This window comes from Lepisosteus platostomus, chromosome 1 (genome assembly GCF_059453375.1).
Source record: "Lepisosteus platostomus isolate fLepPlt1 chromosome 1, fLepPlt1.hap1, whole genome shotgun sequence".
Lineage (NCBI taxonomy): Eukaryota > Metazoa > Chordata > Actinopteri > Semionotiformes > Lepisosteidae > Lepisosteus > Lepisosteus platostomus.
This window is the reverse complement of record NC_142611.1, coordinates 57,406,147-57,420,963: the sequence shown is the minus strand read 5'-3', so window position 1 is coordinate 57,420,963 and position 14,817 is coordinate 57,406,147. Positions and strand designations below refer to the sequence as shown.

The 14,817-nt window shown below is 37.1% G+C and overlaps 1 protein-coding gene across 3 annotated transcripts in view; it reads right to left on the bottom strand.

Annotated features, from left to right (window-relative positions):
• The window catches only part of arhgap10 (Rho GTPase activating protein 10), a 75,354-nt gene that overhangs the window by 27,541 nt on the left and 32,996 nt on the right, over nucleotides 1–14,817 (bottom strand). For all 3 annotated transcript variants that reach the window (XM_088633154.1, XM_088633155.1, XM_088633153.1), the window contains exons 4-13: nucleotides 12,127–12,198; nucleotides 11,721–11,822; nucleotides 10,174–10,284; nucleotides 9,806–9,910; nucleotides 7,412–7,541; nucleotides 6,866–6,972; nucleotides 3,751–3,845; nucleotides 3,236–3,317; nucleotides 2,886–2,925; nucleotides 1,174–1,242 (exon numbers count right to left, since the gene is read on the bottom strand). In XM_088633154.1, coding sequence (XP_088489280.1) covers nucleotides 1,174–1,242; nucleotides 2,886–2,925; nucleotides 3,236–3,317; nucleotides 3,751–3,845; nucleotides 6,866–6,972; nucleotides 7,412–7,541; nucleotides 9,806–9,910; nucleotides 10,174–10,284; nucleotides 11,721–11,822; nucleotides 12,127–12,198 — 913 coding nt within the window. The remainder of the gene's footprint in view (nucleotides 1–1,173; nucleotides 1,243–2,885; nucleotides 2,926–3,235; nucleotides 3,318–3,750; nucleotides 3,846–6,865; nucleotides 6,973–7,411; nucleotides 7,542–9,805; nucleotides 9,911–10,173; nucleotides 10,285–11,720; nucleotides 11,823–12,126; nucleotides 12,199–14,817) is intronic.

Genomic DNA, 14,817 nt, shown 5'->3' with positions numbered 1-14,817 from the left:
TTACAGACTGATTAACCCAGCCTGCAGGTCTCTGGAAGGCAGAAGGAAACCAGAGTGTCTGGAGATATTTGGGCCTGGAGCCCACTTGGACAGGGGAAGAGCATGCAAACCCCACATACAGGACATCCTAGATCAGAATAGAACCCAGGACAGGCAATAAAAAGCAAAGGTTTATTCCTTGCCAGTTTTATTTTAGCGACATAACTGAAGGTAGTGATAAAATCTTGACATACTTTGCTACAGTATGTTTGTGACTTATTGTCTCTGTGAGAAATCGAACCTATTTTTATCAGGTGATGACAATGGAGATTCCAATAAGCTACTGCAAGAAAAAAATACAGACATCCATTCATCTATTTTCTAACCACTCAGGGTTGCAGGGAAGCCAAAACCTATCCCGGCAAGCAATGTGTAAGAGGCAGGATACACCCTGGATGGGCCACCAATCCATTACAGGGCGCACACACAGACACAAACACACTCACACAAGCACAATTTTGTATGCATGTTTTTGGACTATGAGAGGAAACTGGAACACCTGGCAAAACCCCACACGAACATGGGGAGAACATACAAACATACACACTCAGCAATGTGCCACCGGGCAACCCTATACTATCATATTTTACAGTATTTGTAATAAAGATGATATATTTAAATAACAATATGACCTTCTTTAGAAATACATACTTTATATATAAAAATGTAGGACAATGAACTGAAAACAGTTCTTTAAATATTAAATACTAAGCAGAACGTCATTCTGACTCGGTGAAAACAAATCCTAACGGTTCTGTGGCATACCTGCAAGAGATTTTACCTTACCACTGCCCTCTTGCGGTAGACTTAAATATTGCGGTTCTTAAATTTTAGTCTGAATACCTACCCACTCCCTCTGTTATTCCAGGACTATAACTATAAATAGACTAGGATTATAATAATATTTCTATTTTCATAATAGGATTATGAAAATATAAATATTGAAGAAAATATTACCACACCATGAAAGAAAGTGGAGTCGAGTTCAGGACTATAATAATATACTTCCCCATTTTCACTGTGAAACTACCAACGTGCAGGTGTGAAATCGCGCATATGTCAGTGTGGCAGACTTCATGTTGATCATTCTTCCAATTACTTTTCCGTATGCGCAAACAATATTTTAATACTTACCTCTTTTTTCTATTGCACTGATAGAATTCCTGACGAAAGAAAATCCAAGTTCATCCAGTTGTGCATCAACTGCAATTGAAAGTAATGAACTTAAATACAAAGTAGCAGGATTTCTCTGCTTGAAGTGAGCATATAGCACCAGTCAAACAAACCCCTAGTTAAATGCCATAATACTTCAGTTTGAAGATGCTAATCACAGAGGCATTTAACATGCACAGAGGATCCTACTTGAGACTTGACATTTCACACATTTGGGGATTTGAAGAAAAGCAAGCTGTCATAAATGTCAAACTCTCTTCATCAATTTACACAAGAAGAGGTGTAAAGAAGGCACAGTCGAAAGGTCTGGTACTTCAACACAACTCCAACATGCCAACTACATAAGGCAGACACCTGGTATTTTCCATTTCTTGAGTGAAATAAGAGAGTTTTATCAAAATAAAAACTTTGGCTCACATCGATATGAAGAGAGTAGACCTTCATAGGTGGGGACGACATGCATCACAGGCTCCCTTGACTGTCCACACACTTCTACCACGGCTGCACAAGGCAGCAGATATCAGGAATAAAATGACTGGTGTCACCACTGTGAGACCCACACTGTATCGGGGAGTTAACAGACCAAAACTGAGCTCTTCAATACTGTTGCCCTTTCAGTGCATCAGCACACATTTTCAATGCTAACGTATAGTGTGGAATACGTTGCGTGTGTTTCGGTTTTTTGTCTGAAGGAGATGACAAAAAACAAGTCTGATCCCAGAATATGGTCATCAATACTTTCCTGACACCTGAACTTTGCCTTTTCAACTGCGATGATACGCAGCTTAAATCCTCCCTGGCCTTGATATCACTGGAGAGACCGGCAAATCTGCAAACAGCTCAGCATTCTGTTAGTATTTTGATAACCTCACGGCAAATGCTTTACAGAAACCCAGGATTTAGTACATTACAACCTGGTGTACTACTTTGTACTATTTTGTTTGTGATAAATGTCTATCCCTGTACACTACCAGCTGTGATAGCAGATATTCATCCCCCAGGCCTTCGTCCATTGCACACACTTTATATTATCTAGCATCCATCCTGTTCAAAAAGGTTCCCAAAATTTGTATACTTTTTCCCCCACAACATCCAGTTTGTACCATAATGAAAAGTTGTTCGCCCGTGAATGTCGCATGGTAAGACACCTTCACAGAGCAAAAATCTGACACCTTCCAGCTCCACAGCAGTGCCCTCTTGTGGTGAGCCACAAGAGCGGTTGTTCACAAGAGCCACAAGAGTGAGTGGTCATTACAGCATGAGCTCAAGCCCCACACACTGGATGTCAGGTGCTAGTGGTTGACATTGCCTGTTGACATTAACAGGGCTTAAAATTTACTTTTTATTATCACTTAAGAAATGCAAGATATGCATTATGTACATGTTTCCCTTCAACACTTAGTTTTAAGTTCCTCTTAAAAACTACCATGTAAAGTTTTGAATTAGGATATTCTGAAGCAAAATAATTAAATGAAATCAATATGCCCTGACAAAAAGCGTTTGCAAAATTTGATACTACAACTAGACTACTTTTCTTCTATAGTTGTTTTTGGTAACTCAGTGGTTCTAAGTGAATGAACATTATATACAGCAAAACTATGTGGTTAAAGCAAATCATCAGTTAAATGTGAAATTAAAAAGCAATGTAGACAATGCAAATAAAAAGTACTTACTGCCTTCTCTCTTTGAAGATGTTTTGCCCAAAAAGTAAACCTGTACAAATGGAATCAAAGTAATGTTAAAAAAGATAACCCGTAAAATTAAACCTTAACCTGTCCTGTTAATTTTGGACATTTTCTATTGAGTTCAACATAGAGAAGAATCAGAGCTGATGAGATCTGAATAAACAGGGAGTAGCTGAGCTGCCTTTTGGTGTGAAAACACTTACTTGACAGTCTCAAGGGAGTTTCAAAGAGCTCTTTATCACAGAAAGATGAAAGATAGGGAATGTGGATATCAAGGCAAGAAGCAAAAAAAATATCTCGCAGCAAGCACAGTCCCAGTAAACACAGAGCTGACGTACTGGCTCTTTACCACCCATAGCCTCCATCCAGTGCTTACGGTCCTCCTCTGACAAGGCCTGAACAGTGAGGACGACACCGGGTCTGTGTCACAGATGAAGAGAATGCAGCATTAGGGGCAGAACGTAAAAGCAGAAGGGCAAATATTCCTCCACTGTACCACTGTGTGACCCTTGCGATGCGAAAGTTCTAAATAAGAGTAATAAAACTGCCTGCTTCAGTAGTCATTTTTGTCCTTCTAAGGGCAATAAAGAACATTAAATTTACAATGCATCCAAAATATAATAAATAGGTACTGCCAGCGATGCTGCAGTCAATTATCAGGCAATGCAATATCCTTGAAGATCAATTAATCCTTCTTAATTACCGTTGTCATCATGTGTGATCAATGAACCACACTGTCTGACATCAGAGGTAAGTACAACTGGCAAACCAATTACATGCTCCTATGAAAGGCATGCAGAGTGCAGATTATTAAGTGATCCACATCTGAAAGACTACAAAAAAAAGCCCTTACCGGTCTGCTACTTCTATGTCTAAGCAAAATCGTCTGTCGAACAACTCAGTTGATTTCCTTGTACAGAACTTCAGGATGACCGACTCCGCTTCACCCTGCAGAAAGATATAGTCAGTACCTGGCATTATAGATTTTGTCTTTATATAACTGTATTCAAAGGGGGGTTTAAAACACAATGCAGTCCAGAGCTTTGAGAGAGAAAAAAAGTTTCCTACTTTTCCAACCAGCAATTTCATATTAAAAACACGTTAAATATTTGCATTTCAGAGAGAATGTGGAGACAAAATCTTGTTGGAATTACTTATTACCTTTTCACTCCATGTTCTTTCCATTTTCTATATAGCAGCTCTGTCTTAAACTGGAAAAGCACACACATATATATATACTGTACACTGTATGTATATTTCTGGAGTCATCTTTATTTTAGAAATTTGCCCTGAAGTGCAGAAATCAGCAGTACTTCCTTCTATTTAACTTCCGCTCAATCTTAATCAAACTTAAAAAGCATGTACCAGAAGAAAACACTTTACTTTTCCGTGTTTTATCTGGGGACACCCCTTGCAGCCCCATTCACATTTCTCAGAATAAAAACCTCAAATGGGAATAAAAGTACTTTCCCACCTCGTGAACATAATGTTACAGTTGTCTGTTCAATTAACAAAATAATTTCAAAGTATTTTATTAAAATGACAATGGCAAAGCTCACAAGAGGTAATGTAATGTCAAACTTTGTAAATGTTTCACAGGCATGCTCATTCATTTATGTTCTCATCTTCTAATTAACTCCAGTATAATTACATTTCAAATGGCTTTTTGCTTCCAATGAACTTGCAGCATCTCAGTTTTATAATAAGGCATAAAATAATACATTTTAAATATATAAATCTGTCACAAATTCTTATCAGGTTACACTCCTCCAGTGGGAATAACCTCAAAGTTGCAACCATTAAACCTAACCTGTTGAATGAAAACCAGGCGTAAAGCCACCTCTGACTATGACTGTGAAAGAGATAAAATCCATGACTTAAGACCTCTTTAAAAATTAACTGGGTCATAAGCTTTGCTATGTTCTAAAAGTCCATGCTGTATTTTTGAAGGTGTTCAATAGGGGGTTTCACTAGCAGGTATTTTATGCGGTGCCAACTCCCTGCACTCCCTTCGGAGTGGCATCTGGGGTGCAAAGTTAAGTAACAGAAGCCCCATAGTTCACCCCTTACCTAGCATTTCTTTAAGAGAAACGGGACAGAACAATTTAGTGCGAGAGACCCTGGGAAGGGAGCTATCTAATGCAATTTCCTGCAAAACTTTTCAGAAAGGGGACCCCTGATATCGGATGTAAAAATTAAAACGAACCATATATTCAGTTAAATTAGGATAACTCTTCATTGGTTTTTTAGGTACTCCCCTTAACCTTTCAGGGTTAAGGCCTCGTTAACACAATACACAGTATGAAAGACGAATTTTTCTTTCATTGCTGTCTGAAATATGTCAGAGTTCTCATACTGGCGCTGGTGCAGAAGCAGTGTGTGGCACCGAAGTTTCTTTTCTGCCCCTGAGAACCTTTTGTTTCCTGTGTTAAAAGAACAGATAAGGATACAGCAAGAATCAAGTTTCAATACTATCCCTGCCCCTACACCTACACAAATTTCACAAGGACCTTTATCACATAAATGCAGAAACTGACAGGGCAAGAGACTTAGTACTCAGAATTGCATGACCCTGAAAAGAAGAATGTTATAGATGGTGAAATGTCAAAAGATTGAGATTTTAATATACAAAGATCTAGAATTTACAAGTATACTCTCAATGTTTATTGAGGTCTCTCAGCTTTCCACATGCAATTTTAATAACAAATACCAAACTCTAACTACTACTAAACATTTAAAAAAAGAATATGAAGTGTTCTGTTTTGCTTGCTATGTATTGTGACACCATTCAAACCACTTGCTTGTGTGATATAATTGAATGTGCTTATGCTGTTTTGTTATTGATGTAAAGTATTAAATATGCAAAAGCTATACTAAGCCAAGGATCTTATGAAAAACAGAAACAGCTCTGATGGAATTAAGAATGATAACTCCCCTTCCTTCTGATAATGGTTGTTATTATTATAATACTATGCAGTTTCCCTTTCTTTCACCTCAAATGCTCCACCTAGACAACATTTAATTGCATATCAGTGAATAAAATACAGAACCATTTTTTTTGTCCCATAGTCCAACTTTTGTGCTGCTTTTTGAGTATTTTGATTAACTGAGAAAAATGAATTATTTCCTTAGCAGATGCCCTTATCCAGAGCTACACAATATACAATAATACATAAAGTAACAACAAAAAATAAATAAAACACTATATTTGAAGTACTATAAAATCAGTTCTTGAGGTTGTCAATACCGTGAAGAAGGAGTAGTTATCTAAACCATTCTGAGTTGTGCTTGTGTCCCAACCAGCTGACAGGCTTCTACAGTATCTTTGCTGTAGGGTACAGCAGGGACAAAGCTGTGTACTTTGTACAAAGGTACCATCAACACTCCAGTATTTTTCCATGATTATTTTTGTCATTTCTGTAATTTATTGTCCTGTTGTTCCACTTTACTTTCAGAAATTCACAGTAAAAAATATCTGAACAAAAAATACCAGTTATAAAAGGAAATTACACTGGACTTGCAGGCACCTTTTCATTTAAAACGAGAACAGGAGACACTGCCGCAACCGTCTGGGTAAAAAAGGATGGAACAAGCTACTCACCCATGTGGGTGAAGCTATTGCCCTGGCTTCCTCCAAGAAAGAGCTCTTTCCTTGGATCAATTACAGTAGATCCTATATACCAAACAGGCTAGATGTGTCGAATGGCATTCTCTCGTTTGTTATGTTAGTTTGTAAGCCTTCTTATGTTCTTGTTAAGAGATTTCTTAAGAAATACATTTTTGTGTCAATATTCACACCACCTTCCGTGCAAATAAAAAAAATCTAGTGCCAAGTCATGTACAGTACCTACTATACTGTAGTTCATGCCCCAGATGAAAAACCCCAAGAGCTGCTAGTATTAAGAATGGATTCCAGTAATGTATGGGGCGAAAGAAACACAAGGGAGCTAATTAAAACCACTACTGACCACTTTCCCTCCAGATCGGTGATCAAATGTGATCATGTTAAATATCTTCTGCTCTTTCATGTATGTACAGTATCTCTTCACCCAACTGGAACCAAAAGGGTGTGGTCCTGCAAAACAGAAGCAGCCACCATATTATTGCTTGAGATTACACAAGGCCAGCTCACTTTTTCTTCCATTTTCTGTACCTCGTAATGAACTGCTATTAACGACAGTTATTAAACCACAATCATAGTTTTCTATTTTGAAATTGTAGTCATATAAATTATTTTTAACTATGCTAACAAGTACAAGAAACAGTCAACTAAAATGTGAACGAGTTTAAATCCATGATAAAGTTCATTGGGAAAGCCTAGCAAGATTATAACTGAAGATTACATTATACAAACCTTTTCTCTATTTTATTTCTATTTTTGTCTAAAAAGCCTGCTCCCATTTGTAGCCATTTTTACATTCTTTTCACTTAAGGGGTTTTTGGTAACTTTGTAAAACATGCACTGTGCCAGTACTTACATACCATTTTAGAGACCACAGAAGAAGTGCACTTACTTTTCTCTTGGATGTACATGTAGCCCTCAATGCTGAGTGGACTGGTACGTCTGTGCTCCTGGGGATTTTGTTTGATTTTGTTCATTAGGTCTAGCACCTCAGACCTGGTACCCTCAAATCGGTTTCTTGTCTAGAAGACAAAATGGTTAATGAGTGAGAATGTCACCTCTATTATCTTCATGAACATTACAATTCAAGCTTAAAGTTCTTTTTTAATACTATAACAACAAAAGAACAATAAAGGTAATAAAAGGTAAACAACAAAAAATGAGGTAACTGTATTAGAGATACTGATTGGGAAATGCCTGAACATATTAGTCAATGTCTCTGTTATCTAAGGAAGAAACTTGACAAGGGCTCCACCTTGAGGAAACAAGGCTCTATATTAAATAATACTGGCACAGATGTGTTTCAGATAAGCACATCTAGACACTGCCAGCTATCAGTGGTACTGAAAGAAATAAGGGAAGTAACTAAACAATCTCTTAAAACTACAAAAGGGCATTCAAGAAGATGCAATACCCAGCTGGAAAAATGATGACTTACAGTGTGGTTAAACAAAGTACTCACTTAAGATTTTATGCTTTAATACATTTAGAGATATTTGACCTTCACCTTATTCTCACCAGGTTCTAATAGAAAATAAAACTAACCTCAATGGACAAATAAAAGATAAACTCTACTTTGCCATTATTTAAAAAAATCAGCCAGCATTCAACATGTGAAAAAGTAAGTGCTCCCAAAACATGTGCACATAAGGTGATTATCAGGAAATTTCCCTCTTGTATATAAAATGAGGAACATGGTTGGGTAAGTTTTAAGCACTCAGGTTTTTGGTAACACATTATGGCCCGATCAAAATAAATCTGTGACAGTTTTAGTGAAAGAACTGCTGTTGCTTACAAGTCTGGGAATGGTTACAAAACCATTTCCAAACAATATGAAGTCCATTATTCCATGATAAGAATCTACAAATAGAGAAAATCCAAGCCTATTGTCAATCTACCCAGAAGTGGCTGACTTACCAAGTTTTCTCCAGGATCTAACTGTATGAAGCTTCTAGAAGTCTCAAATCATAAAGTTAGATCCAGGGATCTACAGGCCTCCCTCATTATCGTAAATGTTATTATCATCAATCCACCAACAGAAAAAAGATTGAATAAGAATGACTTTCATGGAAGGATATACAGGAGAAAATCCCTGCTCTCCAAGAAGAACATTGCTTCACTTGAATGACAAGACTTTTGAAACAATGTGCTCGGGACAGATGTGTTAAAGGTGACATTGTCTGGCCATAATGCAAAACATCATGTCTATTTTTTTATGGGAAATAGTTTTTCCCTTGAAGTTGATTTGCTTAACATCCCAGTTGCACTGCCGCCATTAAGGACCTCCTGTATGCAGATTTTCAGAAGGTTTTTGCTAAAATTCCAGAAAAGCAATTAATTTAGATAAAGAGTGAATTCTCAAACAGGGGTAGTATTATTAGTACCACAGGGATCTATATTAGGACAACTGCTTAATACATACAAATGATTTAGATTGTGGTTAACAAATTAATTACATTTGTTAATGATTTGAAAATAAGAAGATTAACAGCAAAGAATTTAAAGTAGCTTAGTCAAAAGTCAGAACTGGGCAAAAACCTGGGAAAATACTTTTGTAAGGCAGACTGATGCATCTAGAATAGTAATAAAATTAACTATGAACAGAATAGGAAGTGACAATCTAGTCGAAGCTCCTTCATACTGTATATTGTATATGACTGTGCTCACCACATTACAATAAATATACTTATCTTCTGGAATCAGAGCACAGTGAGTGAGCAGGTACATTTCTAGGCTTAAAGGTGCTTAAGTGACAAATTTATTGCAAAAATCTCTTGCATATATAATACAGAACATACTGTAGACAAAGCACTAGTTTACAATACAGATCTCTGAACAGTCTAAATGAGGGTGTAGAACAGTAGAACAAAGAAATTGTATTAATGCCAAAAGGAATGACTCACAAAATGGCTTCAGTGTCCAAAGAGGCACTACAATTGCACAAGTCATTTTAGTTGCTATTCTTAATCTTTTTATCAAAAGAATTATAAAATCCACTAAATACTGCTCAAATTGACCCAACCCTCCCCCTGCACTGCAGTCTGAATATTTAGATTAAAATCACTGCATTTTTTGCATAAAATAGAAGCTAAATGAGATCAAAATGGCTACAGGACAAAAAAACTGCTGTAGTTTATGCAATAGCAATATCCAAGTTTAAACAAAATACAGATAAGCAGATTAGAGCTCTTCCTGCACACAACAATTGAAGTTTTTGAGACCCCATTTTTAAATGCATGTTAATATGTGATAAAAGAATTAATAAAAGGTAAATGGAAAAACTCACATTCTGAATATTAATTTGCAGCTCTGTTTTATAATGGTTGAAGTCCTTTGCCAGCTCATATCCCTGGTGGTAGAATGTGAAAACGGTCTGAAAAAAAGCCAGCATCTACAGAGGAAGACAAAATATGTGTCACACGTCAGTCTAGACCATCAGTCCAGAAAAATAGAAAAGGAAAATAACAGAAAACAATGCAGCAACAGCAGTAGCTAGAAAGTGTCTTATAATGGTCAGACAAACAGAAATTAAACTAAGTGCACAATGAATTAACATTTCTGCTTAAACAATGCCACGCATAAATTTGATTTTAATGGTTTGTACATTCTGCGTCTCAGAAGTAAAACTTCTGTTTTCTCACGCCATACACTTACAGGCTCTACACATTCAAATTTCTTTCTCTCCTGTATCTCCTGCAATTTGCAAACATATTCCAGTGATTCTTCATGAAAATGCAGTCTCATTTGCTCCACTTGTATATCTGCCTGGAAAAGAAAAAAAAAACAGCCAACATCAGTAAATTTACAATCAACTTCATTCAAACAGAGGAATTAAAAAAAGGGTATTCTTTCCCTTCACATTACTACACTTTATATTCGAGATCAGTTGTCGCTTGTTGTATAATGAATAAATAGGGCTTGTTTTGGAGGAGCTTGCCTGCTGGTGCACATTCACTGATTCCCTGTAAATAGAAGGTTTCATGAATGTACGTTCTCAGAAAGTGCCTCATAAACTGAGAAAACAGAAGCAGGTATAATTTCAGCAACAGGGATTGAGCAATGCGGGTCTCATCAGGGAGGGCTTTCTAGGAGTATAGCAACACAGGCTCTATAGGCCAACATCTGGTAGATTATAGGAATCTCCAGCATTCCTGTAGTCTTGCCAGGAAAATGATACTGTGTGAGATATTGTAAATACCTAAAAAGTAGAACAATTTTATGGTTTATACAAAACTTTACAGGTCTCCATGGAAGACACTTTGTGGCATTGGTGATTTAACTGCTTTAAGCCACTACGAGAGCCTTACCTGCAAAGAGAAGTTTAGCCCAGAAAAGAGCATTTCAGTCCATTACCCCTGATGTGATTAAAAGATGAGCACTGAGGAGCATTTCCTCACCCTGAGGCACTGAATCGGATCTTACAATAATTTATTAATGGTTTTGTACCTTTATGAGTTCACTTGGTCCATGGCTTGTGGTAACTTATCTGATAATCTGCAGCCCAATGTGTACCAGTGCAACACTGATTCCAAACAAGGTTTTGTTTTATAAATAAATATTTTCGCAAGATTTATTTCTCTTGCGAGACAAAAAGTCTTAAGGCAAACATGTCAGCCAAGAACGTCTTGAATGTTTCTAGCTTCAGTGTAGTTTGACCTTTGCAGTGCTACTAAAACATTCTCATGCCTTTCCTTTTCTGACTAGCTGTTAGCAGGAACCCTTCTTCAGAGACCAGTAAACTCCAGGAAGGCAGAGACCCAGATAGCTATAGTAAATCTGTATGCCAAAAACAACAGAACAGCATTGTATGTAAAGGGCAACATGTAAAGAATTAGGAAAAACAACAACCAAATCTGAGCACTAATTGAAAAGTCTGTCAGCAGTCTGACGTGGCATTCAAAAAAAGTCATGTTTACAGTATGTGCATTTCTAAAAAAATGGAAACCAAAACAAAGGCTGCAGTTACCTACCATTTTTATGCTTTTCATCAAAAACATCTTAGATAAAGTTCCAGCAACTATAAATATAAACCCGGAACTTCCTTCTATTGCTTAGTAAATTAATTTAAACCAAAACTGGCATTCCAGGGAATTCATTGTTCACATTTAAATCAACACAGAATTCATAAAACTGCTAGCTGTATTCCTGTTGTATACAGTACATGTATGTTGAGTATTACAGTAAGTACATGAGAAAATTACCTCTTGCAGCTGTTGATCTTTCTTCTTTGCAGACAAAGTTAAAAGTTTTTCTAGGGAGCTGTAGTACTTTTCTGTGTCCTTCTCATACTTTTTTCTTTCCTCCTTGAATTCATATAAAAATAGTAAGACAGCAGTCAAGAGTGTCAACTCACAAAACCAGAATATTCAATAACCACAAAAAAAGAATAATTCGCAATAGTTTTTTTTTTTATTTTCTACTTTACCAAAGCAGTTTGTTTTAAATGCATAGAATTGAGGACTAGAGGCAACCAGTTTCTTTTTGAAGTGGCCAAAATAAATTAATTGCTCTCAAGCCTAAAAATAAATGAATTTGGTATATTTTCTGGAATCTTCTAATGCCACTCAGTAGTACAGCAAGGCTAGGGGGTATGAAAAGCGTCTGTACCTTTGCTGATCCCAGCTGTTCTTTCCGGAACTTCTCTAGAGGTTTCAGAAGCGTCTCAGTGATGTTGCGCATCTAGAAAAACAGACACTGTTACTAATACAACAAAACAGAAACAAAAACAGCAGCCTCCCAGTAGGCAAATGACAGAAACACAGGATATTGACACCAGTAAAACATTATTTGGATAGCGTAGTGTAAGGTCCCAAAGTTCGGCTCCAGTGTTTTATCACTTAATACAGTATTTTATTTGGATCAACCTTAATGTCAGAATCTGAAGAGTAGGAAGGAGTGGGGCAAATGGAGCATAGTTGTATGGAGCATACAACTTTTAAAATGTGCTTTAGTGACAACAGACTTTCTGTTCAAAGGTAAATCGCCACTACTGCTCATAATCACACTATCATTCCCTGGAATATCTCAGACACATCGGAAATGATAAAAAAAAAATCAGTGATATTAAAGAACTTTGAATTTAGGGATTTACTTAGGAATTACCCTTTGTTTGGGCTAGGCTTGGATTGCAGTGGAAGATTTTTGTGTGGTGCTTATTATTTTAGGGATATGAATGGACTTCTAGAACTGAGAGAGAAGTCATGGGAAAAAGATGGAAAGTTCATGGAAACATTTAAACAGTTATCTAAACATTCTGATCTGTGTCACACTATAGATTTGAAAATAAAGTTTTTAAACACTGTCACCCGTTCCTTAATCTATAAATTGCATAACATAAACATTCCCTTCAAACCCACCTCTAAATTGTTCACAGAGCAGAGTCATATTTATCACAGTCAGTGTCTTCCATGCTAAACACCAAGCCTCCATGCTGCCCGATGCATTAACATTTCTTATTAAATTAGGCTGAATTTCGTGCTTGATGTAGCCTTACTACTTTATAGCCTGATCTCATCAGATGTCAGAACTTATCCAAGACTTACTGTTGGGTGTTAACCATGGTGTCTCGGTGAAATGCCACTTGCACAGTTTGGATTCCCTTAAGTGTCCCCTTAATTCAGAAGAAGAAGCAGATTGTCCCTTCTCCACCTGATCTGCTGTGTAGTGAGGTTGCTGGTGTGATACTGCAGTTAGTGTTAATATACTAATATTTGAATATACGCTACCATTTCTTGTAATTTAAGTCAGAATCTGGTAAATGAACCCTGGATTTAATTTTAATACACTGGATGAATCAGGGGCTGGTGGAGGGACATTTTATTTTGATAAAGTGAAAGGAAAGTGCCAGGAAAAAGGGTGTGTGTACCAGAGGGAACTGATAGCAGGAAATGTATACAATAACCTTAACCCCACAGGCAAAACAGAGAGCAGTAATCTATTGGATTGCTATAGACAATAAACTGAACAAAGGGAAATAACACTTGCCGAAATCTTTTTCTTTTTACAGTACAGTTGGTTTAATCAACCAACGTAACTTCTGAAAACCTGTGATGGAAGAAGTAGCAATGCAAAATAATTCCCGTATTCAGCACAAAGAATGAAATATAACAAACAGCAGGAGGTCATGGGTCTAGAGGATATTAAAATAGCATTACAGTACTGTACCACTCTCAACTAAATCCATTATATTTTCTTCCAAAGTAATATTTTAATGGCATGTTACAGCAGTCTAATTCAATTATAATTTGGTGACATTCTACTGTAAATTCTAGAAGAGCTATTGCTTTTACTGCTAATTATTACTAGCGTTTCATTGTTTTATCACAGTTGTAAAAAATCAGAATCATGTGCTATAAACAGTGGTGATAGAAAGTTTGTGAACCCTTTGGAATATTCTGATTTTCTGCATACATTTGATCTTAAATGTGATCAGATCTTCATCTAAGTAATACAATTAGATAAAGAGAACCCAATTAAACAAATAACACACAAAAGGATATACTTTTTCATTCATTTATTGATCAAAATGACCCAACATTAAATGTCTTTGTCGGAAAAAGTATGTGAACCTATGCTTTCAGTAACTGGTGTGACCCCCTTGAGCAGCAATGACTTCAACCAAACGTTTACGGTAACTGTTGATCGGTCCCGCACATCGGCTTGGAGAGATTTTGACCCGTTCCTCCTTACAGAACTCAATGATGTTGGTGGGCTTTCATGCTTCACATCCTGCCACAAAACTTCTGTTGGATTAAGGTCTGGACTTTGACTCGGCCATTCCAAAACGCAAAATATCTTGTGCTCAACCATTCTTTGGTAGACTGAGTTTGAGGGTCATTGTCTTGCTGCAAGACCCACCTTCTGTTGAGCTTCAGTTCACGGATGGATACTCTGACATTCTCCTGTAGAATTTGCTGGTACAATCCAGAATTTATAGTTCCGTCAATGATGACAAGCCGTCTTGGTCCCGTGGCAGCAAAACAGCCCCAAACCACGATACTTCCCCCAACTGTGATTCATGGTTGGGATGAGTTTCTTATATTGGAATGCAATGTTTGGTTCTTGCCAAACATAACGTTTCTCATTTAAGCTGAAAAGTTCTATTTTCGACTCCTTCCACAGAACATTCTTCCAGTAGTCTTCTGGCTCATCCAGGTGGTCTTTAGCAAACTTTAAACGGGCAGCAATGTTCTTCTTGGAGAGCAGTGGCTTCCTCCTTGCTATCCTCCTATGCACACTATTCTTGTTCAGTGTTTGCCTGATGATGGACTCATGAACCCTGCCATTAGCCAGTGCAAG